Source organism: Saccostrea cucullata, unplaced genomic scaffold (genome assembly GCF_032062105.1).
Source record: "Saccostrea cucullata isolate Sc308-1 unplaced genomic scaffold, CSIRO_AGI_Scuc_v1 ctg4556, whole genome shotgun sequence".
NCBI lineage: Eukaryota > Metazoa > Mollusca > Bivalvia > Ostreida > Ostreidae > Saccostrea > Saccostrea cuccullata.
Genome location: NW_026931268.1, coordinates 22,501 through 44,870, shown reverse-complemented (window position 1 = coordinate 44,870; position 22,370 = coordinate 22,501). Strand labels below are relative to the sequence as shown.

The window sequence follows — 22,370 nt, the reverse complement described above, 5'->3', positions numbered from 1 at the left end:
CAAGTCTTATTGTCGATACAGCTTCATTTCATCTCTATTTCACAATCTACTTCATTTTGTTAATTATTTTGAATTATTACATTAATATATTAAGCTCATGGAGACAATGTCCAGTTGGATACCTGTGTGTTTCATGAATCTGTCAAAGTGGACAATGTGGACACAACTGCACTCAGTGTACTGACTTTCTGTAGTCAAATAGGTGAGGTATATTAATGTCTAAAACAGCTGAGCTGACAATTTGACACACCCGGTATACTAACGATTAGTTCTCAGGACAGATGAGTTAATGTTAAATTTCGAATTTAATATCTGTAACATCAATGTGTTGAATACCAGAAATATGTCAAAGTTCTGCAGATTCGTGCGATTCATAGTTTCAGCATCTCGAACTTACAGACACTTTGAGGTTTTTTGATAGTTTTGTTGTACATGTGCTTTAGATTTTGAGATTTCATTGACTAATTAAACATACTGACTGGTCACATGACATAATTCTTCCTTATCACAGGACACAAAAACAGCCCAGTAAATAGTTTAATGGTAAAAAAATCCACGTAAAATATTTTCTATAGTGATACTCCAAAGCAAGTTGAGAGATTTGATTACTTTGTCAATTTAGATACCTGTCTCTCCTAATCAGGAGGTCCGGTTTCGTTTCTCGTTAACCTAAGACGTAAACATAGGTACTGACTGTTCCTTAGTCAAGCGCTCGGCATTAGATGTGAATGTCACAGATCTTTCGGATATGACTTTAAAAATGTAGGTCCCGTGTCCCGGTAGGCGCTGGCACGATAAAGATCCCTCACTGCTCAGTGGCCCTGCGAGTGCCGGGTAAAGGTCTTGATTTAAAGCCCTTCGCCAGCATACGGTGACGTCTCTATATGAATGAAAAATTCTCGAATGGGACTTAATATAAAAATATTCCATACTTCCTTTCTAAAAAAAGAGAGAGAAGAAAAACTGATTTAAGGATTAAAGTTTGAAATATTTTTATGAAATAAATTTATTATTGAAATTAAAACACAGGACATTAACACAATTATGGTCTGCATAAATATTTATTCAAATTTCTAAATGTCAAATATATTTTATTGGCTATAAAACACCAATGACCTTCACTTAAGATATTTGATTTTCTTCACTAGTTTAAGTTCAATTTGAGCAACAAACAGATTGTCATTTGTATCTGTACATAGTCCATAAGGTTCACAGAGTCCACATTCTATGTAACGGAGGAATTGTCCATCTTGGTCTATGATGTGGACACAGTCATTGTTATTATCAGCTGTAAGGATGTGACTCAGGCTATCTGTAGTGATTCCTAGTGGATAAAATGATTTTTTCTTTGGAGCAGGAGTATTTCCAATGTACCTGAATCTCAGTTTCCCGGCCTGATTGACAACGATCACTGCTTCAGCTTTACTGTCAGACACACAGATATCCTGGTTCTTGTTCTCGGTAATATATTTGTAATAAGGACCAGATGAATAGAGAGGTTTACCTATCTCATCAAACTGAATTTTTTCCATCTCTGTGGAGCCAGAGTAACGGACAACGTTTGTTTGTTTGTCATCATCACTGTCCATGATAACTAGGAGGTCACCGGAGGAGGTACTACAGACACCGTTAGGTTTCCAGTTCTGTAATCTGATCACCTCCTCTATCTTCTCATTCTCCACATTGTTCACAGTTTTGTCAAGGTAATCAGTATAAATAAGATCTCCACATTTTGTAACTATAATGTTATTCGGTGAATTCCCTGACTTGGTTGTGATTGACTTGAGTAGTGATCCCCTATTAATGCTAAAGAGTTTTATGGTGATGTCATCTCCACTTGTCCAGATTTCTTCATCATTTAGACAGGTCACACTGTCAAGGTATGGAATCCCAGTGTATATGGTGGTGACAGTCTCTGGTTCATCAAGCAGCTGTTTGATTGGAGATTTTTGATGTGTTATCCTCATGTTGTAGCAACTCTTCACAAGAGATGGGACAGTTAATGATGAAGCTCCAAATAGCTTGCGAAATTGCTCACCATGTATTCTTCCTGGGGTAAATGTAGGTGAAGAGAGAACAATTTTATGTGGTAGCTGTTTATACTTATCTACATTGAATCTAATGCTAAATACTTTGGATGTACCAGCTTTATCAATTGAATCCATTTCTTCTTTGATTTCAAAAATGTTCTTGTTTATTTCATCCAGATGTTTCTGTAGAGTTTTTAATTGTGTATTTTTCATCTCGTCAACTTCAACTTTAAGTTTCTTGACAAGTTTGTCAATTTCTCTGTGCCAGTCCTCTCCATGTTTTGTTATGACTGTTGAGAGATCTCCATATTCCTTTTCTAACCAACTTATTCTGTTTTGTACATCGGAGGCAATGTCCTGGTAGGTTGGATAAATGACTTCGTTTAATTCAATATAATCTTTGCTTAGTTTTTCTTTTCCTTCGTTCAGAACTTCCAATATTTCTGATAATTTATGACCTAGATGTTGATCAGATGCAATACACTTGGTGCATACAGGAATGTTACAATGCTTACAGTACATTTCACATCGCCTTTTTTCATGAACTATACACTCAGGGCAAACAGGAGTTACTTGTCTGACCTTGAAGTCAACAATTTTATGAGGTTTTGAAAAATCAGCAGAAAAATGTTCTCCCACACAGGCCTTACACAGGTTCACAAGACATATTTCACAGAGCATCTGTACCACAGCGGTCTCACACAGGTCACATCGCATCACGTCCTGGGCACTGGTACGGGGGTCCATAATTAAAGTCGTGTCTTTGAAATAAAAAGTAAGTTTAGCTCTAATTGTATTATAGGTACAAAAAAATAACTTTGCAACATGTTGAACTATTACATGTATCTTATTTTAATTTCACTATCTGATAGGAGAACCCAGATTACTTTAAGTCCAGGTTTTAAAAAAGTGGAATGACCCCTTCTTTAAAAATTTGCGTAACATGATCAGTTTTGGTTCGAAAAATTATCTTCTGAAAGACTTTAAGATACAAAGTGGGGAGGGGGGGGGGGGTAAAGATGGAATGAACATACTGTTTTCTTAAAACAGCGTTATCAGAGACAACTGATTCCCATAATAAAGAAAATGTTCAGCAGAACTGTGATTTATTGAAAAGAGGATCAAATTATTTCCGTATATCAATCATGCAAATAATGGTCAGTTTATTTATAGTTAAACAGTTTTTTGTATTATCTTTGGCTTTTTATTCTATTTTATTTTTTTTAAGTTGCATACGAACGACTCAAAAAAAATATTTAAACAATTTATATTGAAGTGAGTTATTAAGATGAAATTTTCAAGGAAATAGCATACTAACTTACCCTTATGAGGTTTTACAAGATGATGTTAATTTTTATAACCTGACTTCTGATCGTAATGTGGCATGTGTTGTATCGTTCCTCTTGATTAAAGCTACTTGCTAATTGTGTCTCGATCTGTACACATGGTAGAGTCTAGTTTATCTTTTTGTGTATACATTCTACATCAGGTGATCCCCTTTACCTGCTGATACCAGTACAAATTTTTACTTACTCGTCAAGGGATTTTCTTACTGTTATTACCTTGTCACAATTTTCATTCTTTTATTTATTTATGGAAATAGCAAATTATCATTTTCATATCATTAATTTCTTATCGTTGGCATTTTTCTCACTTCCGATTGACATGATACATGTACATGAAATAACATCTTCTTTTTAATCAATTGTTCATGATAGCTAGAGAAACACATTTTTTTAACATAGTACATCTATCAGTTTAGATTAAAAAAAACATGTTACATTTTAAATTACTTTGTACAATTATAAATACATGTATCACATAAATGCCACTAATTTTCATGATTGTTCATGACCATTTATACAATTTTTTGGTAACTTGTGTACATTTTATTATGCATTGGGTCCTAATTCATAAGATATCATTTATGAATGTTATTCATATTCTAAATTATATCATGTTCATAGATTGATTTAAAACTGATCAATCGCGAATAAAAAATGACGCGAAAAATAGTTGGTTTACTGGGAGAAAACTGATTCTTAAAATATGTTCATGAAATAATATTTTTAATTTAAAAAAAAAAAAACATTTAGGACCAATGCAAAGGTAAGACAAATGTGTAATCTGAAAAATGTTCATTCAGAAGAATTTAAAATGTCAACACTATTGTATCGTCTATAGTATACTGATGGATATCACTGCAGATATTTGATTTTCTTCACTTCTCTCTTTCCATACTGAGCAATAAACAAATTGTTATTTGTATCCGTACACAGTCCCCAGGGTTCAGTCAATGTACAGACTACGTAAGGGAGGAACTGTCCATCCTGGTCTATTGATCTATGATGTGGACACAGTCATTGTAATAATCAGCTATAAGGATGTGACTCTGAGTGGTTGTGGTGATTCCTTGTGGATTAAATGCTTTGTTGATTGGAGAAAGAGTATGTCAAGTGCACATATGTACCTGAATCTCAGTTTCCCGGCCTGATGACCACCATTACTGCTTTAACTCCACTGGCAGTTAAATAGATATCTTGGTTCGTATTCTCAGTGATATATTTTTTTTAACTTTTAACTTTAATCATGCAATTAGAAGTCCATTTTTACTGGAAGTTAAAATGGCACTTCAGCGTAACATTGGAGAAGTCAGATTTGCACTATAGTACAGACTAATATGAATTCGAAATAGCAAACCGTTATAATACAAAATTTTAAAGAATTTTTAGAATGTAAGTATTACCTACATGTAGTTGATTTGTAAAAGCAATGGCAGCCGTCCTATTGATCGCCATACAAAGTTTGCCGAGGTTTATTCTGATCATGTGACACACATACAAGGTAACTATTGTTTAAAGTGCTGGATATTTTACTTCCTTGTTTATGTGCAATGTGGATTTAAATTTGTCAGAGTTTTTTTGCTAACATTTTGTTCATCCACCAAACGGAATCTTAACGACGTTCGATCCTGATATTTAAAGTCTTAAACTTTTTTGCCAAGTATATTTTTAGTGTCTATATACATAGCTTAATTGAAATTAAAATCCAAAAATGGGGGTCAATGCGCTTCTTTTGGCGCTACAGTACATTTAATATGACTTTTTTGCACTGAAATTTGTGTCATTTCCCTCCAATTTTTTTATCGATTTAAAGCATGAAACAAATGAACTCTAAGTTTGTTTTGAAAAAGACACTTAAATATTGTGACTAAGAAAAAGTTTCAAATTGCTTAGCATAATCAATTATTTGACCTTTCTGCACTAATAAAAAGTGATTTTTCTGGCATTGAAAATTTAATAAGCAAAAAAATAATTTTGAAGTTTTAAACTTTTTCTGATTTTAAGCAAATAGGTCAAAATTATCTTGAATATTTAGTAAAAAACATCAAAAGTTTGGGTATATGATGCAAATTTTCCGATATTACTAATAAAGTGTCAATTTTAAGTTAAAATCGGCTCGATTTTTTCCCGGATTTTCAGAATATATTTACTATATTTGTCACACTTCGTTGATAGAATTCATAAGGAATAATTTAAGAGATATTTCAGAACCAGCATAACACATTTCACTGCAAAAAACAGATTTGTGTTCAACCAGAATGGAAAAATAGGAATCCAAAATTAACAGTACTGTTATAGTTCAAAATGGAAAAACTGATCATTTTCGTCTAAAAAACCTTCCGGCACAAAATATAGTCCCTAGCTTAATTCTACTTGAATGGAATTTAATCGCGTTTTTTTTCATTGAATATAGTTAAATTTGCACTGTAGAATTTAGATTTGAGGGGACAGACAGTCAACAGGTCGTCATTTAGAATAGGTACTTGAATGCAGGGAAGTGCAAAGATGTGAAATAATTATGCTGAAAGTGGTGATAGCTAGGTAGACCGAATGAGAACGATTCTATAGGGTAAGTGAACGAGACACCATTAAAAGTTACTATAATTCCTTGCAAAAATGTTTTATGACAGTTCGCTTCCAATAAAGTAAATTAAAGAATAGAAACAAACAACCAGTCTCTTGATCATAATGAATATTTATTAGATTTTAAGGGAAGTAACTCAAAATTAAAGAACAGTGCTGGTATTTCTGTGTTTTGTTTCAATATTTGCATTTTCAGACAAAGTATATGCATGTCATCGGAAATAAGGTTTCAACAATGTATTTTATGTACAAACATTATGAAATGAATGGTTTTTGGAGAAAACATATGGTTGAAAATAATATAGGCCCATTTTATCAACATTTTACATAGAAAATGCATTGAAAATTGTAAATTTAAAACATTGATTTGACAAAATCTGTAAAGTAAGGCTGGCTTGATGGGTAAAAAGGACCTGAATTGAACATGTTTGGTACCATTAAACCTGTTCAAAAAAATCTTGAAAAATTCTATACGAAAGCCAAAAACGTTGCCAATGTCCTTAACTTCAGAGATGAAGTTTGAAGAATTGGTGCAGGTAAAATCACATAACTCGGAGAATTCATGCACAGAATTCAGAGACATTTTTGTGAGCATTTCAATTAGTCAATGTCTGATTTTAAGAACCTGAGGATCGGAGTACTAGTTACTTAAACGAGACTGCTGATATTTTTGTTTCATCAAACTGTTTGTCAATTTTTTACCTCGTTTTAGAAAATGTACACACGCAGAGCACGCTCTTGCGTAACAAATCAATTGAGATATATAAACTCCGTAAGCAGGCGATGAAGGTAGTACCGCTGCATAAGCATCCTTAAGTTGACGATTGGAAAGATCAAGTCATCACGTTTATCACAGAGCTTGGCCACTAGACCATCATCAACGTTTCCCTCAAGCAAAACATCCAAATACAAAACTGATATGCCAGACCAATGGCATCTCCCATCCCGAGTCCCCCGGGACACAACGCACCGACACAAGAACGAAAACAACCACCGTCAACCGACAACATGCCTTCTCTTCAAACGCCGAAGCTGGGTTAATGACTGACAATTCAGACACAACCAGTGTACTGAGTATTTTGCCTGAAATAGGAGATGTGAGTTATTGTCACAGATGGCTCCTATGACAATTTAGACATACCCAGTTTACTGACAAGATCAGTGAACGTATTGGCCTGCCTATCATGATGATTAAGACCTCTTTTGCTTTATGTATTTTTTACCTTTCATAGGCGTCGGAACCGGGGGGGGGGGGGGGGCGTAGGAATATATACATAATATAGGCATTGAAAATTAGAGTTTACCTTTTTGTTGGTTTAGCCCCCCCCCCTTCATTTCACTTCCGATGCCTATGTCCTTCTACTTACAGTTTACATTGATGTCCTACTCTGTCAGCGGAGAAAGCTACATTACCTCCCCTTTCCATGTTGTCTCCTCAGTCCAGCCACTAGAACACAGCAGGTCATACAAGAGTTTTACTTGTGTTTTAACAATTTCTTTTTTATAAAAAGAGCTTTTAAATCATTTTGAGTCTGTTACTACATGTATAATGAGTACTACAGTCCTATACTTGTATTCTGTTTTCTATGAAGCATCACACATAGAAGTACTATAGAAGCAGAATTTTTCGTGGAGATAAATTTTCATTACTCTTGCAAGAAAGTTTTCTTTTGGCTTATAATTTTTTTCTGTTTTGAAATAAACCTATTCAACATAAAATTCATATGAAATTATATGAGTTATTTAATTCCGTGAATAATTGTTTACAGTGAAAACGAATTTTAATCCCCCAAGAATATTCCTGCATTTTACAATAAAAAATACTAATAACTTTGTTTTGCTATCAACCATATAAACTTAATTTTCATTCAGTTTTATTCAAAATTGCACAAAGTCTTGTATCATAGATCACCGGTGTCAGAATACACAGCATTTTGACATCCTAAATTGTTTATTTTTTCTGTTTTATTTCAGGGATGTGATGGTTTGTCTGAGGATAAAGAACATGTTACCTGTCACCTTTGTCAACCTTAGACTGAAGTTTGGGGTGCTGAACTCGGTGTCCAAAATTTACCCCCACAATAAAGATGTGTTTGCTCTCACAGAATGTAAAATAATGAAATATTTATAATATTTAGAATATAAATATATAGAGGGTTTATTTAATTATTCTCATGCTACAAAGAGGAAAGCAATATGACTGGCATTTATATTTAATTCTGTATTTAAATTGTATAAATAGTAGTTCTACTAATTTTTAATTCCACTTTAGCATTTCCCAGCTCTAAATAGCAGTGAGCAAACAGCCACACTGGAAAAGACAGACAGTGCCATTGTATGCAAATTATTATCCCTGGCTCCTTACACTGACTCTGGACAGATAAACTATAGCTACAGCCTCATATCCAGTCCACACCGGTACTGACCAGACTAAACAGGCAGCCAAAACAGGATATTACATCACGAGTTATGAATGTAGTTAAAATACTTAACAATGTCATATATTAAATTAGATTCAATTAAAGTCAGGGTAAAAAGGTCATCATTGTCACATTTTCATATGCATATAAAGCTGTAAATATTTTTGATGTCCATAATTTGCTATGTTCTCTTGAACTTTATACATACATGAATATGCATATCAATCAATAATCATTGTAATTGTGGATGTGTTTTGCAATGACTAGTATGTTATTTGATATTTGCGAGAGATGATGTACTAAATAGTTAAAACTGTAATGACAGTTTTTCAGAAGTTTACTAAAAGAGTTGAAATGTTCAGAATAGATGCAACAATGTAGCCCTCTCCTTTTTTGGGTAAGGTCTACAACCCTTAGGATCTCCATAATGTGGCAATTGCGGGAGTGATTCACAATTTTCGGCTCAAACTAACAGTAAATACATATTCTTTTAACATTTCTTTATTTTTTTAATTTTAAAACTATAACACATTAATAATCTGCATAAATATTTTTTTTGCAGATTTTTAATGTCAAATTTTTTTATCGCCTATATCCCACCGATTGATTTCACTGCAGATATTTGATTTTCTTCACTTGTTCAGTTTCACATTGAGCAACAAACAGATTGTCATCTGTATCTGTACACAGTCCATTTGGTTCACTCAGTCCACAGTCTATATAACGATGGAACTGTCCATCCTGGTCTATGATGTGGACACAGTCATTGTCAAAATCAGCTGTAAGGATGTGACTCTGGCTGTCTGTGGTGATTCCTCGTGGACTGAATGGTTGGTTCTTTGGAGCAGGAGTATGTCCAGCGTACCTGAATCTCAGTTTCCCTGCCTGACTGACCACCACTACTGCTCTATTTTTATCATCTGACACACAGATATCCTTATTCCTGTTCTCAGTAACATATCTGTAAAAAGGACCAGGTGAATAAAGAGGTTTACCTTTATCATCAAACTGAATGGTTTGTTTCTCCTTTAAGCCAAAGTAACGGACAACTCTTGCTTGTGTGTCATCAATACTGTTCATGATAACCAGGAGCTCACCAGAAGAGGTACTGCAAACACTGTCAGGTTTCCAGTCTCGTAATCTGATCACCTCTATCTTTTCTTTCCCCACAATGTTCACAGTTCGATCACTGTTGTCAGTATAAACTAGACCTCCATTTTTTGTCACTGCTATATCATATGGTACATTACCTGACTTGGTTGTGATTGACTTGAGTAATGATCTCTGATTGATACTGAATAGTTTCATAGTTTTGTCTTCTCCACTTGTCCAGATTTCGTTATCACCCAAATAGGCCACATTGTATAGGTCTGTATACCCAGTATCTATGGTGATGACGGTTTCTGGCTGATCAAGCAGTTGTTTGACTGGAGGAGAGAATCCAGCTTCTGTTGATTTGTGATGTGTTTCCTTCATACTGGTGCATTTCCTGTCTGATAATGGTGAAGTAAATGATAAAGCTCCAAACAACTTAGTTAGTTGCTCTCCATGGATTCTTCCTTGAGTAAATGTTGGTGAGGAGAGAACAATTTTATGTGGTAGATGTTTATATTTATCAACATTAAATGTAGTGCTTAATAGTTTGGAAACATCTTGAGAAGTAACAGCTATATCAATGACATTGATTTCTTTTTTGATTTCAAAGATTTTCTCGTTTATTTCATCCAGATTTTCCTGTAGAAGTTGTAACTGTGTATTTTTCATCTCATCAACTTCAGCTTCTTGACAAGTATGTCAATTTCTCTATGCCAGTTTTCTCCATGTTTTGTTATGGCTGTTGAGAGATCCCCATATTCCTTTTCTAACTGACTCATTCTGTTTTGTACATCAGAGGCAAAATCCTGGTAGATTGGATAAATTGTCTCATTTAATTCAATATGATCTTTGCTTAGTTTGCCTTTTCTTTCATCTAGAACTTCCAATATTTCTGATAATTTATGACCTAAATGTTGATCAGATGCAATGCACTTGGTACAAACAGGAATGTTACAATGTTTACAATACATTTTACATCGCCCTTTATCATGAGATGTACACCCAGGGTAAAGAGGAGTGGAATTTCTATCCCTGAAATCAACAATTTTATGAGGTTTTGAGAGATCAGCAGAGAAGTGCTCTCCAACACAGGCCTTACAAAGGTTGACAAGACATGTATCACAGTGCATCTGTACCACAGCGGTCTCACACATGTCACATCGCATCACATCCTGGCAACTGGTACGGGGGTCCATAATCAAACTTTCACAACTGAAATATATAGATACTATTGCACTTAAAGTTATTTGGTGAAAAGATTTGCTAAAACCAATTGAATTATGTAACATATAAAACTCAGTTTTTACTTAATTAAATAACAGATTTTTCGGATTGCTTAAAATTCATTCTAAAATCAGGACATGGTTAAATAATGCACTGTATTTATAAATGACTTGTAAGGCATGATCAACCTAGGTTTCAAAATTGTTTCATTTGGAAAGCAGAGTGGCAATTGCCGTGGGGGAGTTTAATCTTACTGCGTCACTAGAAAGACAAAAGTTCCATTTGGTAGGGTAAAAAAATGAAACTGGTAATTAAAATGATGTCTTTATTTGGATCATGCAATTACATGTAAAGATCGATTTATATTTGATATTTGAAATAAATGGTTTTTATTCATTCTCACGTACAATACTATAAAGGATGATGTGACATAACTGCTATCTGGGGCCCCTTTTTCCACGACGAATTATATTTAATCTACAACGATGTTGATAGTTTTCAAAACATGTGTGAATAAATACGACGCCTTTTGAATAGTTTCAGTAGTTCAGACACATTTTAACAATAAGGAATACTGCATTATCTTTGATTTTTTAGACCCTATCACAGCTAAATTCGGTCAGGTTTGTGCGAATATTTTCTTTTATGGCAAGATAATGGGCGGGTCTTAGTACAATAGAGGGATATGCGTGTTCGAGAAGACCTTATATGGTTATTGTTATTATTTCGCACTTAGTCATTGTCCAATCCGATGACAGAACAACAAAACATGCTGGCTTAGTACGTTTACATTTTATCGCAGACACGTGGTTTAGGTCAATTTACCTGTTATTCAAACTTTTATAATGGTCAGCCAATGCTGTTTATACTTAATAATACGCATGGATTTTCAGCATTTATGGTTTTAGGACAAGAAATGCACATGAAACTTGTATTCACCGATACTCGGGAATACGTGTAGACCTAGCGATTTGCTCACCAAACACGCTACAAAACTTAAAACTAATGCATTTCATGTATATTCTATCAATTGTTAGTAACTGTATATTAATTAAGGAATGTTTTTTTAGTTTTGTGTGAGTTATTGGTGTGTGAATCACACAGACTTGTCACGTAGGCATATTTCATGAAGCGCGCTAGCGCTTCATGAAAAATATGCCTATGTGCAAGTCTGTGTGATTCACACACCAATAATTCACACTAAACTGAAAAACATTCCTTATATTTACATTTTACCTGTTTGGAGGCAACTAAAATATGGACAATATTTGAATTTCTTGCTGTCCTATATTATTGCATTTTACTAACGTCGCTGCAGTCTCATTGTGACGTCACATTAACGCACGTTTCTCCGCGTATATTTCTACGCGTGAGTATACACGAAAATGTTCTTCAAATCAATTTCACAGTAATCTTACTTGACAAACACAGCGAATGTAAATATTTGGTAATGGTACATATGTAGATCCGTGTCTAATTTGCGACTCAAATGCATAAAAAAAATATCGGATAGCAGTAAAATTCCAAGCATGTTTCATAGTATTTTTGTGGTACTCACTCGTAACGAATTTCATTTAGCTGATTGGTCAGTTAGAAAGTATCGCTTGTGCCTCGATTAGCATATGAATTCATTCTTACGTCAGAAAACCTAGTTCCGTTGATCTGTTTATAATGGGAAAGGGCAACTAGATTTTACAATTTTTTAAAAAATAGCATGTGAGCGCAGTTAGGTACAATTTTCTCCTTTCACATATAGGTAGATTTCAATGAAATACAGTGACCAGCCAAAGGAGAAAATTGTACCTATCTGCGCTCGTATATTTTAAGGGCTTCAAAGAGTGGGGCGGGGTTAAAATGCAATGGGAATTGAATGTAAACATGATACCCCTACCCCAATCTAAGATCTATATCTTTCAAATCACGTTTCTATTTTAGTTAAAAATAGTATTCTATAAAGGTACACATATCTGTGATAAGTTACATAGAAAAATTTGAGTAAAATTTAGACATTTAATTTTTGTCAATATACGAGGAGCCGCAAGTCACCTCATCCTTTATTAGTGTGATCAAATTCCAAGAATTTAGATACTGTTTTGGGTATTTGTCATCTTGTCCTTTATACGGTCATTTTACTGGTAGCAAATCGGTTTGTTGTTTCATTCTAAACGCAATCTAGATCCTCAATTTTTTTAATATCCAGACTTTCCTGGTTGTTGTTTGATTTGTATTTCTAAGCTTTTCAAATAAGAGGTACCAAAATTCTCAGCTAAACGAATGGTACAGGAACAGAGATGTCATAACAACACGCACACACTAATTTTCCTATTTTTGAATTGATTTTTCAGTATTGAAACAAGTCCTTTTATGTTGCTAAAATTAGCTGATCGAAATTATTGTAGAAGTGTGCCTACAGGAAAATTCTACATTAAGTACAAGTGTGTAATAATGTAATCATTATTTGTTAATTTAAAGGTTTTTAATCTTAAATCAACAAATTGAAAATTGTCGTGCTTTATGCTTCATTAAAATTAAACAAACCATCCTGAGACATGATTTTCATTCATTTCATTTGCTTCAAATATAGGTCATTGTTTCGCTTCGGGAAATGATGTAGATATTACAAAAACATAGGGGTAGAATATTGAAGCATTAATTGTATTATTTTTGTCTTTTAAAATCCATCGATATACTTTTCTAGAGTATTTTAATAAACAAAAAAATGATACTGGCAAATATTCGTTACCGCTTACATCACTGTACATAATAAAAAAAATCAGCTTTTTTAAAAATTAGTTTTTACTCGTACAAATGGTTGAAATAAAAAAAAAACGCGTAAAGAATTCATATTTACGTGAATTCTCTAAAAAAATTTCAAGGAAAACATTAAATTTTATCATTAAGCATTATGTTATTAAACATTACCTGACTTCAGATAGTAATGGCGGGCGTCCTATCGATCCTGTTGCTAAATCGTAGTGTGCAGTGACCCAAATATTTGTGTATATACCGGCTCTTATTTTTTATTTCCGTTTTATGGTGGCATATTTCTACCCCTTACATGCAAAATAAATTATGTTTACATGCAATAAAATAATGTCAACATGTAATAAAATAATGTCAACATGCAAGATGATTATGTTGACATGCAAGTTACAAATCTTTTAAGAGAATCTGATTTTAATATAGGTGAAATCCTGTATATTAGCCCATATAATCTGACATCATAGATGCAATATGTAATATAATTATGACAAGATGCAGTTCACTTATATTGCATATATAGTCACTTTGTATAGAGGGGACAAACTGTTCAATGGACATAAGATTGCTTGAAAAAATCATATAATAAAGAACAACAAATGCTATTTGTCATATTCAGCCCTCTCTGCAAAGTTGTTCACATCAGTTCAAGAGATAGTATTGACTGTGACACTCAATTAAAGAAAAAGTTTTCGTTGGTAACCATACAACAAAGTCGCCTAGCAACGAAGCAAACATGGCAACAGCATCTTTTGAAAATCACTGCAATAATCATTTGAATGATATTAATTAATGGTCAGTAACAATCTGCATTACTCAATCTTGGTTAAAAAAACAGAACATAGTTTTAAGGAATGTATAATTATTTATTCAATGTTTTCCATAGCAACAACAATGGGCCCATGGGCCACAGCGTCCACCTGAGCACATTGGTTAGGAAGTAAAAGCAGAAATCACTTTAGTATTGAGAAGTTTACATGAGGGGGGGGGGGGGGGTCTGGAATTTTAAAATACCAACTACCTGATGATGCTTCCATACAACAAATGCCTTTGCTGCTTTTGAGCAAATGTTTTTTTCTTATTTATTCATTTAACCCCCCCCCCTCTTTTTGTGGCCCAGCCCTACCCCCGGAAGCCTTCATTTGAACCAGTAAGACTTTGTTCTAGCTGAGGATGCCTCAATATCAAAATGATAAACATGACGTTTCTGTTCTTGGGGAAAAAATTCCTTAATTCGAAGCAAAACTTTGATCTAAAATTGTGACCCACCCTACCAAACTTCCGTTCATGACTTTAACAAACTTGAATCAACTGCATGAGGATGCTTGCATAGAGATATGAACAATCATGGCTTTGTGGTTCTTAAAAAGAAGAGTTTTAAAAATTTTCTGATGTATATCTTCCTATGGAAAACTTCAAACCTCCATTGTGGTCCCGTCCTTCCCCCGGAGGTCATGATTTGAACAAACTTGAATCTACTGGTACACTACCTGAGTATGTTTTCACATAAGTTTCATCTTTCCTGGCCCAGTGATTCTTGAGAAGTAAATTTTCAAAGATTTTTAATATATATTCCTATATAAATCTTTGATCGTCAGTTGTGAACCCGCCCTTCCCCCGGAGGTCATGATTTCTTTGAAATTGAGTCTTCACTACTGAAGATGCTTCTACATGAGTTTCATCTTTCCTGGCCCAGTGGTTCTGAAGAAGATTTCTCCTGTATATTCCTTTGTAAAATCTCTTATCGTCAATTGTGGCCCCGCCCTACCCCCAGGGGTCATGATTAGAAGAAAATGGAATCTACACTACCTGAGGATGTTTTCACACAAGGTTCATCTTTCCTGGCTCAGTGGTTCTTGAGAAGAAGATTTTTAAAGATTTTTCCTAAATATTTTTATGTTGAACTTTGATCAGCCATTGTGGCCCCACTCTACTCGGGGGTCATCATTTGTACAAAATTGAATTTACATTACCTGAGGATGCTTCTACATGAGTTTCGTCTTTCCTGGCCAAGTGGTTCTTGAGAAGAAGTCGAAAATGTGAGTTTACGACGACGAAGACAACGACTACAACGACAACGACAGACAACGGACAAATTGTGATCAGAAAAACTAACTTGAGCGTTCAGCTCTTGCCCCAAGACCATAAATTAAGAACAGACTTAAGTCAAAATTTCAAATCTGTATAACTTTTGAAATAATTTTGATAACAAAACGAAAAAAGCTATTCAAAATCATAATCATAAGTCTATTCTCTGTTTATGGTCTTGGGCCAGGTGAGCTAAAAAAAAACCTCTAAGCAACCAAACATTAAAAATGATTTTTTTTCTAATTCAATTCCATTCAGCATGTAATTTTGATGTAAGTGAATAAGAATGTAATGTTTTATATAATTTATTTCTATATATTCTATATAACATATTCCATAGAAACCCATTTTATTCAATGGCAATCATATATTTCATTGTTTATTTGCCATAACAACTATGTATACAATATCTCTTTCTTTTTCAATTTTTAATTATAACATGAAAATATTTTGCCACTTTTTGTTTACTTGTACTAGCTAGAAAGGAAATTAAGAAGGAACATAAATCTATTTTCTTAACATGTGAAACAATGGAAAATTGTTTTTCCAATCATACACTGTATATGGAAATTATCATTATTACATATCAATTCAATTTGCAGTCATTTAATTATCTGTTTTAACAAATGTTTACAAATATGTTGGTCATTAAAAAATAATAACATATTGTTTAATCACACCGAATTGACATTGCTAATAGCAAAGTTACATACATGTATATACATGTATCATGTTAATGTCTAACAAATTAACTAAACCATATTCTTGTAAAATCCAACAATCAAATGAGACTTCATACATATTGTTCAAAAATTAAAATAGATTATTCAATTTCTACAATCAAAAACAAGGAGAGGTGTTTGCTCATCAAACATGTCCAAGTTATGAATAGGTACTTTCAAATAGAATTAAAATTACTGCTATTGTAAATGCAACATATATTAAAACTACATATGTATTAGCAAAATTCTCTGCAATAGTTAAAATCAAAGCTTGTTTTAGGATATAAAACTAAAGTATGAAGAATTTCGCTCCCCAAAGAATGAAAAAAATTATATCTGTCTTAATGTATGTACCATTTCTCAAATTCCAGGGATAAAGATACTTGTTCAGTACTACACCTTCAGTTCTACATAATACCTTCAAAGTAAACTTTTTTTCTGCATTAAATTTTGCATTCAAAATTAGATTGTCTTGACATTTATTTATAATAATAATAATTTTAACTATATTTTGAATGTTGAATCAGTAAAAAAAAAACGGTAAAGAATTAAAAACAGCACATTAAATTAACCTTCAAAACTGAGTTGTAAATGTTATCAACAGAAATAACAATTTAACACATCTGACATCTACACCTCTGGATTATCATCATTTCCACTGTCCATTTATTATGATGCCAAAATCATATTCCTAAAATTAAACAAATCTGTTTACAGCATAAAGCTATTTGTACACTTGTTCATGTAATGCTGTTATAGTGCAGTAATGGATTTTGCTGCTAAAATTTGATTTTCATTAATTTTTTGTTTCTCATTCGATGAATTTTACTGTCCCCAGGGTTGACTCAGTTTACAGTAAATGTAGCGGAGGAACTGTCCATCCTGGTCTATAATGTGGATGCAACAATTGTAAACATCGGCTATAAGAATGTTGCTCTGACTGTCTGTGGTGATTCCTCGTGGACTAAGTGCTATGGCATTAAGAGCATGATTTACACCTGTGTACCTAAATCTAAATTTTCCCGCCTGATTGACCACAACTACTGCCACAGTTCCACTATCAGACACACATGTACAGATATCCAAGTTTTTATTCTCAGAGATGTATTTTAGCTGCCCATGATAAGATGAAAAAAGGGAATTGCCCTTATCATCAAACTAAATAATTTGTTTCTGTACGGAACCATAGTAACGGACAACTCTTGATTGTTTGCTAGATTCATTCTCCATAGTAACAAGGAATCCACCAGAGGATGTGATGCAGACACCTTGAGGTTTCCAGTTTTGTAGTCTGATCATTTCCACTATATTTTTATCCTTAACTATGTTCACAGTTCCAAGACTGTAATCAGTATAAACTAGATTTCCACTATTTGTTACTGCTATGTCGGATGGTCTGTTCCCTGACTTAGTTGTGATTGATTTGAGTAGTGATCCTTGTTTAATGCTAAAGAGCTTCATGGTTTTGTCACCTCCAGTTGTCCATACTTCTTCTTCATTCTGGCAGGCCACTTGGAGAAGATTAAAAAAAATAGCAAGTGTCTATGGTGGTGATATTCTCTGGATTACGAAGCAGTTGTTTGACTGGCGTAGAGATGTCATCTTCTACTGATTTTTGAGTTGCCTTCATGCTGTATTTCTTTTCATGGAAAGAAGCTGATGACAAAACTCCGAAGAGCTCATTAAGTTTCTCTCTATTGATATTTCCTGGGATAAATTTGGGGAAAGAAAGTACAATTTTATTTGGTAATCTTCTATACTTGTTTACATTTAATGAACCACTAAATAACTTGGAAATATCAGAAGAATTGACAGCAAATTCAATGAAATTGATTCCTTCTTTGATTTCAAGAACTTTGTTTTTTACTTCATCCAGTTGATTCTGAAGAGTTTGTAACTGTGTGTTTTTCATCTCATCTACTTCCGCTTTGAGTTTCTTGACAAGTTCGTCAATTTCTCTGTGCCATTCCTCTCCATGTTTTGTTATTTCCATTAAGAGATCTTCATATTCCTTTTCCAACTGACTTATTCTATTTTGTAAATCTTTGACAATTTCCTGGTAAGTTGGAAAAATGTCCTTATTTAATTCACTTTTATTTTTCAAAAGCTTCTTTTCATCCAAGACTTCCAATATTTCTGATAATTTATGACCTAAATGTTGATAAGATGTGCAAACTGGAATGTCACACTGATTGCAGTACACTTTGCATCGCTCATTATCATGCGATGTACATCCAGGGTAAACTGGAGTAGAGTTTCTGTCCTTGAAATCAACAATTGTATGGGATTTTGAGAGATTAGAAGAAAAATGTTCTCCCACACATGCCTTACACAGATTGACAAGACATGTATCACAGTGCATCTGTACCACAGCGATCTCACACAGGTCACATCGCAACACGTCCTGGGAACTGGTATTAGGGTTCATTATTAAATTGTGTCCCTGAAAAAAAGAGTTACTGTATATTCAGCTGGTAAAAAATAACATTTGTGAATTTCATACCATAATAGACTATGTAATCTCAAAATTTAAACGAGTTTTCCGGATTGTTTAGCGTTCCATTGTGGAATCATATTTAAGAATAACATCTTCATTTAAAGATTCATGTAGCATGAATAATATTGGTTCAAAAACATCTAGAAAATAGAGTGGCAAATTCACTGGGTAGAGAATGAACGTGTTTAGCATGAATTTCCATTCTTCATTATATATTTTTAACCTTATCAAAAAGACAATATTTAAATAAATAACTAAGTAAATAACATTTATTTTGTATAGCATAAACCTGTGACAACAAGAGGACTGAACTTTGTATATACTTTTATCTTCTAGTAAATAGTCTGTTTTTGTTTGAAGTTTTAAGATATGGTGATTCAATTTTGCTTTAGTTTCATATACATGTACGAGCTAATAATAGGAATTATAATTATTTTTGTCCTTTGACTGTTGTTGTCGTTGCCATAAACTTATCATGATTATATTTTCAACTTCTTTTCAAGACTCTGTGGGCCAATATCAATCAAACTTGGCTTAGAAAATCCTTGGATTGAGAAACATGAAGGGCCATATTCTCTTCCAAGGGGAGATACATAAGAAATAGTGAAAAATGGATGGGCGTATTTTAAAATCTTTCTAAGAAGAACAGGACTAGAAATGATAATATGTGAAAACTTCCTGACGACATAAAACAGATTCAAATTTATTCAAATTATGACACCAATTGGTGCGGTCGGATCACAATGGCTATTTAAATTTTTACATCGAAATTAGGAAAGAAGGAAAAATCTGAGTTTCTGATTGACAATATCTATGTGCTTTATGTAACACCATAACACTATGCGTTTTATCCATAATTTATTAAAATTCCTATAGGTACCAATTGCGCCCCGAAATTAGCAGACTCTTTTTTTATTCACAGAAAGCATAATTTGTCAACAATATTAAACGTGAAAAGAAGAAGTACTTGTTGTGGCCTTAAACTCGTCAATTAACAATTTTTATTTCTATTCTTATTGCAATCCGATATCCCAGTGAGCATGAGATAAATGATAACATAGAGTCTGACATATTTGTTTCATATTTGGATATTTTACTTGAAAAAGACGTTTACTGTAATATAACAACAAAGCTTTATGATAAACGTGATGACTTTTAACTTTTCAATCGTCAACTTTCATTACTTATGCAGCAATATACCTTCATCATCTGCATACGGAGTTTATATCTCTCAGCTGATTCGATACGTAAGAGTATACGTATGTACAATACAAGGTAAATTATTGACAAACAAGTTGATAAAACAAGAACATTAGCAGTCTCGTTTAAAGTCACCATTTTGTAATTCTATTGTCGATACATTGACCTTGTTAGCAAATACAAGTTGGGGGGGGGGGCACAATAGGGGATCAAAGTTTTACATAGGAATAGATATATAGCTTTATTGATATATGTCGTAATATAAAATTCAAGTCTCCAGACCCCATGTAAACTTTTCAACTGAACTGATTTTTGCTTTTTTTTTCCAGCAAATGCGCTCAGGTTAGCAATGTGCTCCCTGGACATTTTGTTTCTATATTCTATATAATATGAAACAATATAAAAGATTCCCTAGGGGGTCAGGATTTAAACAATTTGAAATCTATACTTTCCAAGATGTTTCCACAAAAGTTTCGGTTTTTTCTGGCCAAAAGGTTCTTGAAAAGAAATTTGCCTCACAATATTTTTGTCTTTTGTTGATTATCTCCCTGGCCTTCGATCGTCGTTTCAACAATTTAAACTAATTTGATCAAAACTGAATAAACATATGAAATGATGTATTCTTGTCCTTCCTTCCCGAAATCAGCCATTTTAAAAAGGTGCATTCCAGTTATACAGTTGTTTTAATATTTGAACAATTAGATAATGGTTTAATAGGTAGATCATCTCAATTCTTGAGATAAAATTTCTAAGGTTTCAATTATTTATCATATCATTATATTGATACTTTTAGGAATTTGTAAATATTACCTTGCTTCTAATAGTTATGGCAGCCGTCAATTTGTTCTTTTTAGACAGAATTTAGATCACGTGGCCTACCAACAGGTAAACATTGTTTATACTGTAAGCTATTTATTATCTGTCTATGTGCAAAAAGGGATTTAAATCTGATTTTTTTTCTGCATTATCTGTATTCAACATCTTAAATAAGGATTGTCAAATGGAATTGATGAAATTTAAGCTACGCGATATACAATTTAAGGTAAGTCACTCGTCAAATTTGTTAAATCAAGGATTTTTTGGGAAGTATATTTTGGATAAGTACTCCTATAGTATGACTTAAAATCGCAGAGAAAATAGGGGGTCAGTGTACATCTTACTGATCTATGGTACAATTAAGTTGACCTTTTTGCAATTAAATGTTAACTCTTTGATTTAATACTTTATCTCTAATTTTATTTTATCATATGTTACTACGTTAATAAATTTAATCTTATCTTACATAAAATAGTTTGTATAATATTTATCATTGAACAAATCTTGCAAATTAATGCGCGTTTTTTTTTATTTTTGAACCTTTTTGCACTAAAAATTAACATATTTGGGGTATTAAAAAACTTAATAGGCAATAAAATATTTTCTTATATCAAGTTTTTTAGGAGTTAAGTGCTGATCAGTCACAAGTATCGAGTAGTTTAAAATAATGAAAGATAAAGTTGAGGTCAGTGATGTTAATTTTGAAATTTTGGTCAAAATATGTGATTTTCAGGCAAAAAAATTGTGCAAAGAACTATATGCGGTATTAACCAACATTTGCCCCCCCCCCCCCCCAAAATCAAACTTTGATGGAGTAATATTTAATTAAGTCCTTAAACAGGGGAGTATAAGCTGACTTCAAAGCACTAAATAATTTCATAAGTAATGACGTCATATGTACGCAATGACGTCACAAATATGACGTAAATTTCAGTTTTTTATGAATTTTGCAGAAAAATGTACATATTTCGTCGATATTTTAAATAAAAGTCACCGAGCGCATGTGTGTTCAGGATAAATATTTTGATATAATGTGTAGAATGATAATATCAATGAAATATGTCAATATTGTTCCTGAACACACATGCGCTCTATAAATTTTAAAGCTTAAATTGTTGAAATTTTGCCCATTTTGTCCTCTTTCTGAAAAAGGATATAAAATCGGACTAGTTTGTGACGTCATAAAAACAGAAATTGTGAATACACTGCTCTGGAACTATAATATTTTCTGTTAACGTATATTTCTCGTACAATTTATTGAATTCAGCACATTTCAGGAAGTTTTCAAAATTTGACTTTTGTGGGGGCAAACATATGCAATATACCGCATATAGTTCTTTTATCTTGACTTCTTTAATATATCTTCATTTCTTGGCAAGGTTTGTCGTGGGAAGATGTAAAACTTGTTCTAAAAATATAAATTAAGACCTATATTAAATATTCCTGCAAAATCATAACGGAAAATATTCTTCGAGTAAAAGTATGTGAGGCTAAAGTTTCAAGACATAATTTAATAAATGTGCAGATTTGCAGAAATTTCTGCTGAATATCCTTCAACCACAAGATATAGTCACTCATAAATCTTGCTTCTT

General features: G+C 33.1%; 4 protein-coding genes across 4 annotated transcripts; all 4 read right to left on the bottom strand.

Annotated features, from left to right (window-relative positions):
* Window positions 1–1,118: 1,118 nt before the first annotated feature.
* LOC134232044 (uncharacterized) lies at window positions 1,119–2,165 on the bottom strand. The gene has a single exon (XM_062714017.1). It carries the CDS (start codon window positions 2,163–2,165, stop codon window positions 1,119–1,121), a length of 1,047 nt encoding a protein of 348 aa, XP_062570001.1.
* Window positions 2,166–8,985: 6,820 nt separating this feature from the next.
* On the bottom strand, window positions 8,986–10,140 carry LOC134232042 (protein wech-like). Its single transcript, XM_062714015.1, has one exon. It carries the CDS (start codon window positions 10,138–10,140, stop codon window positions 8,986–8,988), a length of 1,155 nt encoding a protein of 384 aa, XP_062569999.1.
* A 6,950-nt stretch (window positions 10,141–17,090) lies between these two features.
* On the bottom strand, window positions 17,091–17,726 carry LOC134232041 (tripartite motif-containing protein 2-like). Its single transcript, XM_062714014.1, has 2 exons — window positions 17,425–17,726; window positions 17,091–17,322 (listed from the first exon to the last, which is right to left on the bottom strand). The coding sequence occupies exons 1-2, from the start codon at window positions 17,724–17,726 to the stop codon at window positions 17,091–17,093; spliced, it is 534 nt and encodes a 177-aa protein (XP_062569998.1).
* Window positions 17,727–17,787: 61 nt separating this feature from the next.
* Window positions 17,788–18,627, bottom strand: LOC134232040 (E3 ubiquitin-protein ligase TRIM45-like). Its single transcript, XM_062714013.1, has one exon. The coding sequence runs from the start codon at window positions 18,625–18,627 to the stop codon at window positions 17,788–17,790; it is 840 nt and encodes a 279-aa protein (XP_062569997.1).
* Window positions 18,628–22,370: the final 3,743 nt, after the last annotated feature.

What these genes read in the sequence shown, in the direction of transcription:
- LOC134232044 (XM_062714017.1), bottom strand. Translation starts at nt 2,165, where the DNA reads ATGGATTCAATTGATAAAGCTGGTACATCCAAAGTATTTAGCATTAGA.
- LOC134232042 (XM_062714015.1), bottom strand. Translation starts at nt 10,140, where the DNA reads ATGAAAAATACACAGTTACAACTTCTACAGGAAAATCTGGATGAAATA.
- LOC134232041 (XM_062714014.1), bottom strand. Translation starts at nt 17,726, where the DNA reads ATGAAGCTCTTTAGCATTAAACAAGGATCACTACTCAAATCAATCACA. An exon ending in GTACAGAAACAAATTATTTA is followed by an intron (nt 17,323 to 17,424) that starts GTTTGATGATAA and finishes TGTGTCTGATAG; the next exon opens with TGGAACTGTGGCAGTAGTTG.
- LOC134232040 (XM_062714013.1), bottom strand. Translation starts at nt 18,627, where the DNA reads ATGCACTGTGATACATGTCTTGTCAATCTGTGTAAGGCATGTGTGGGA.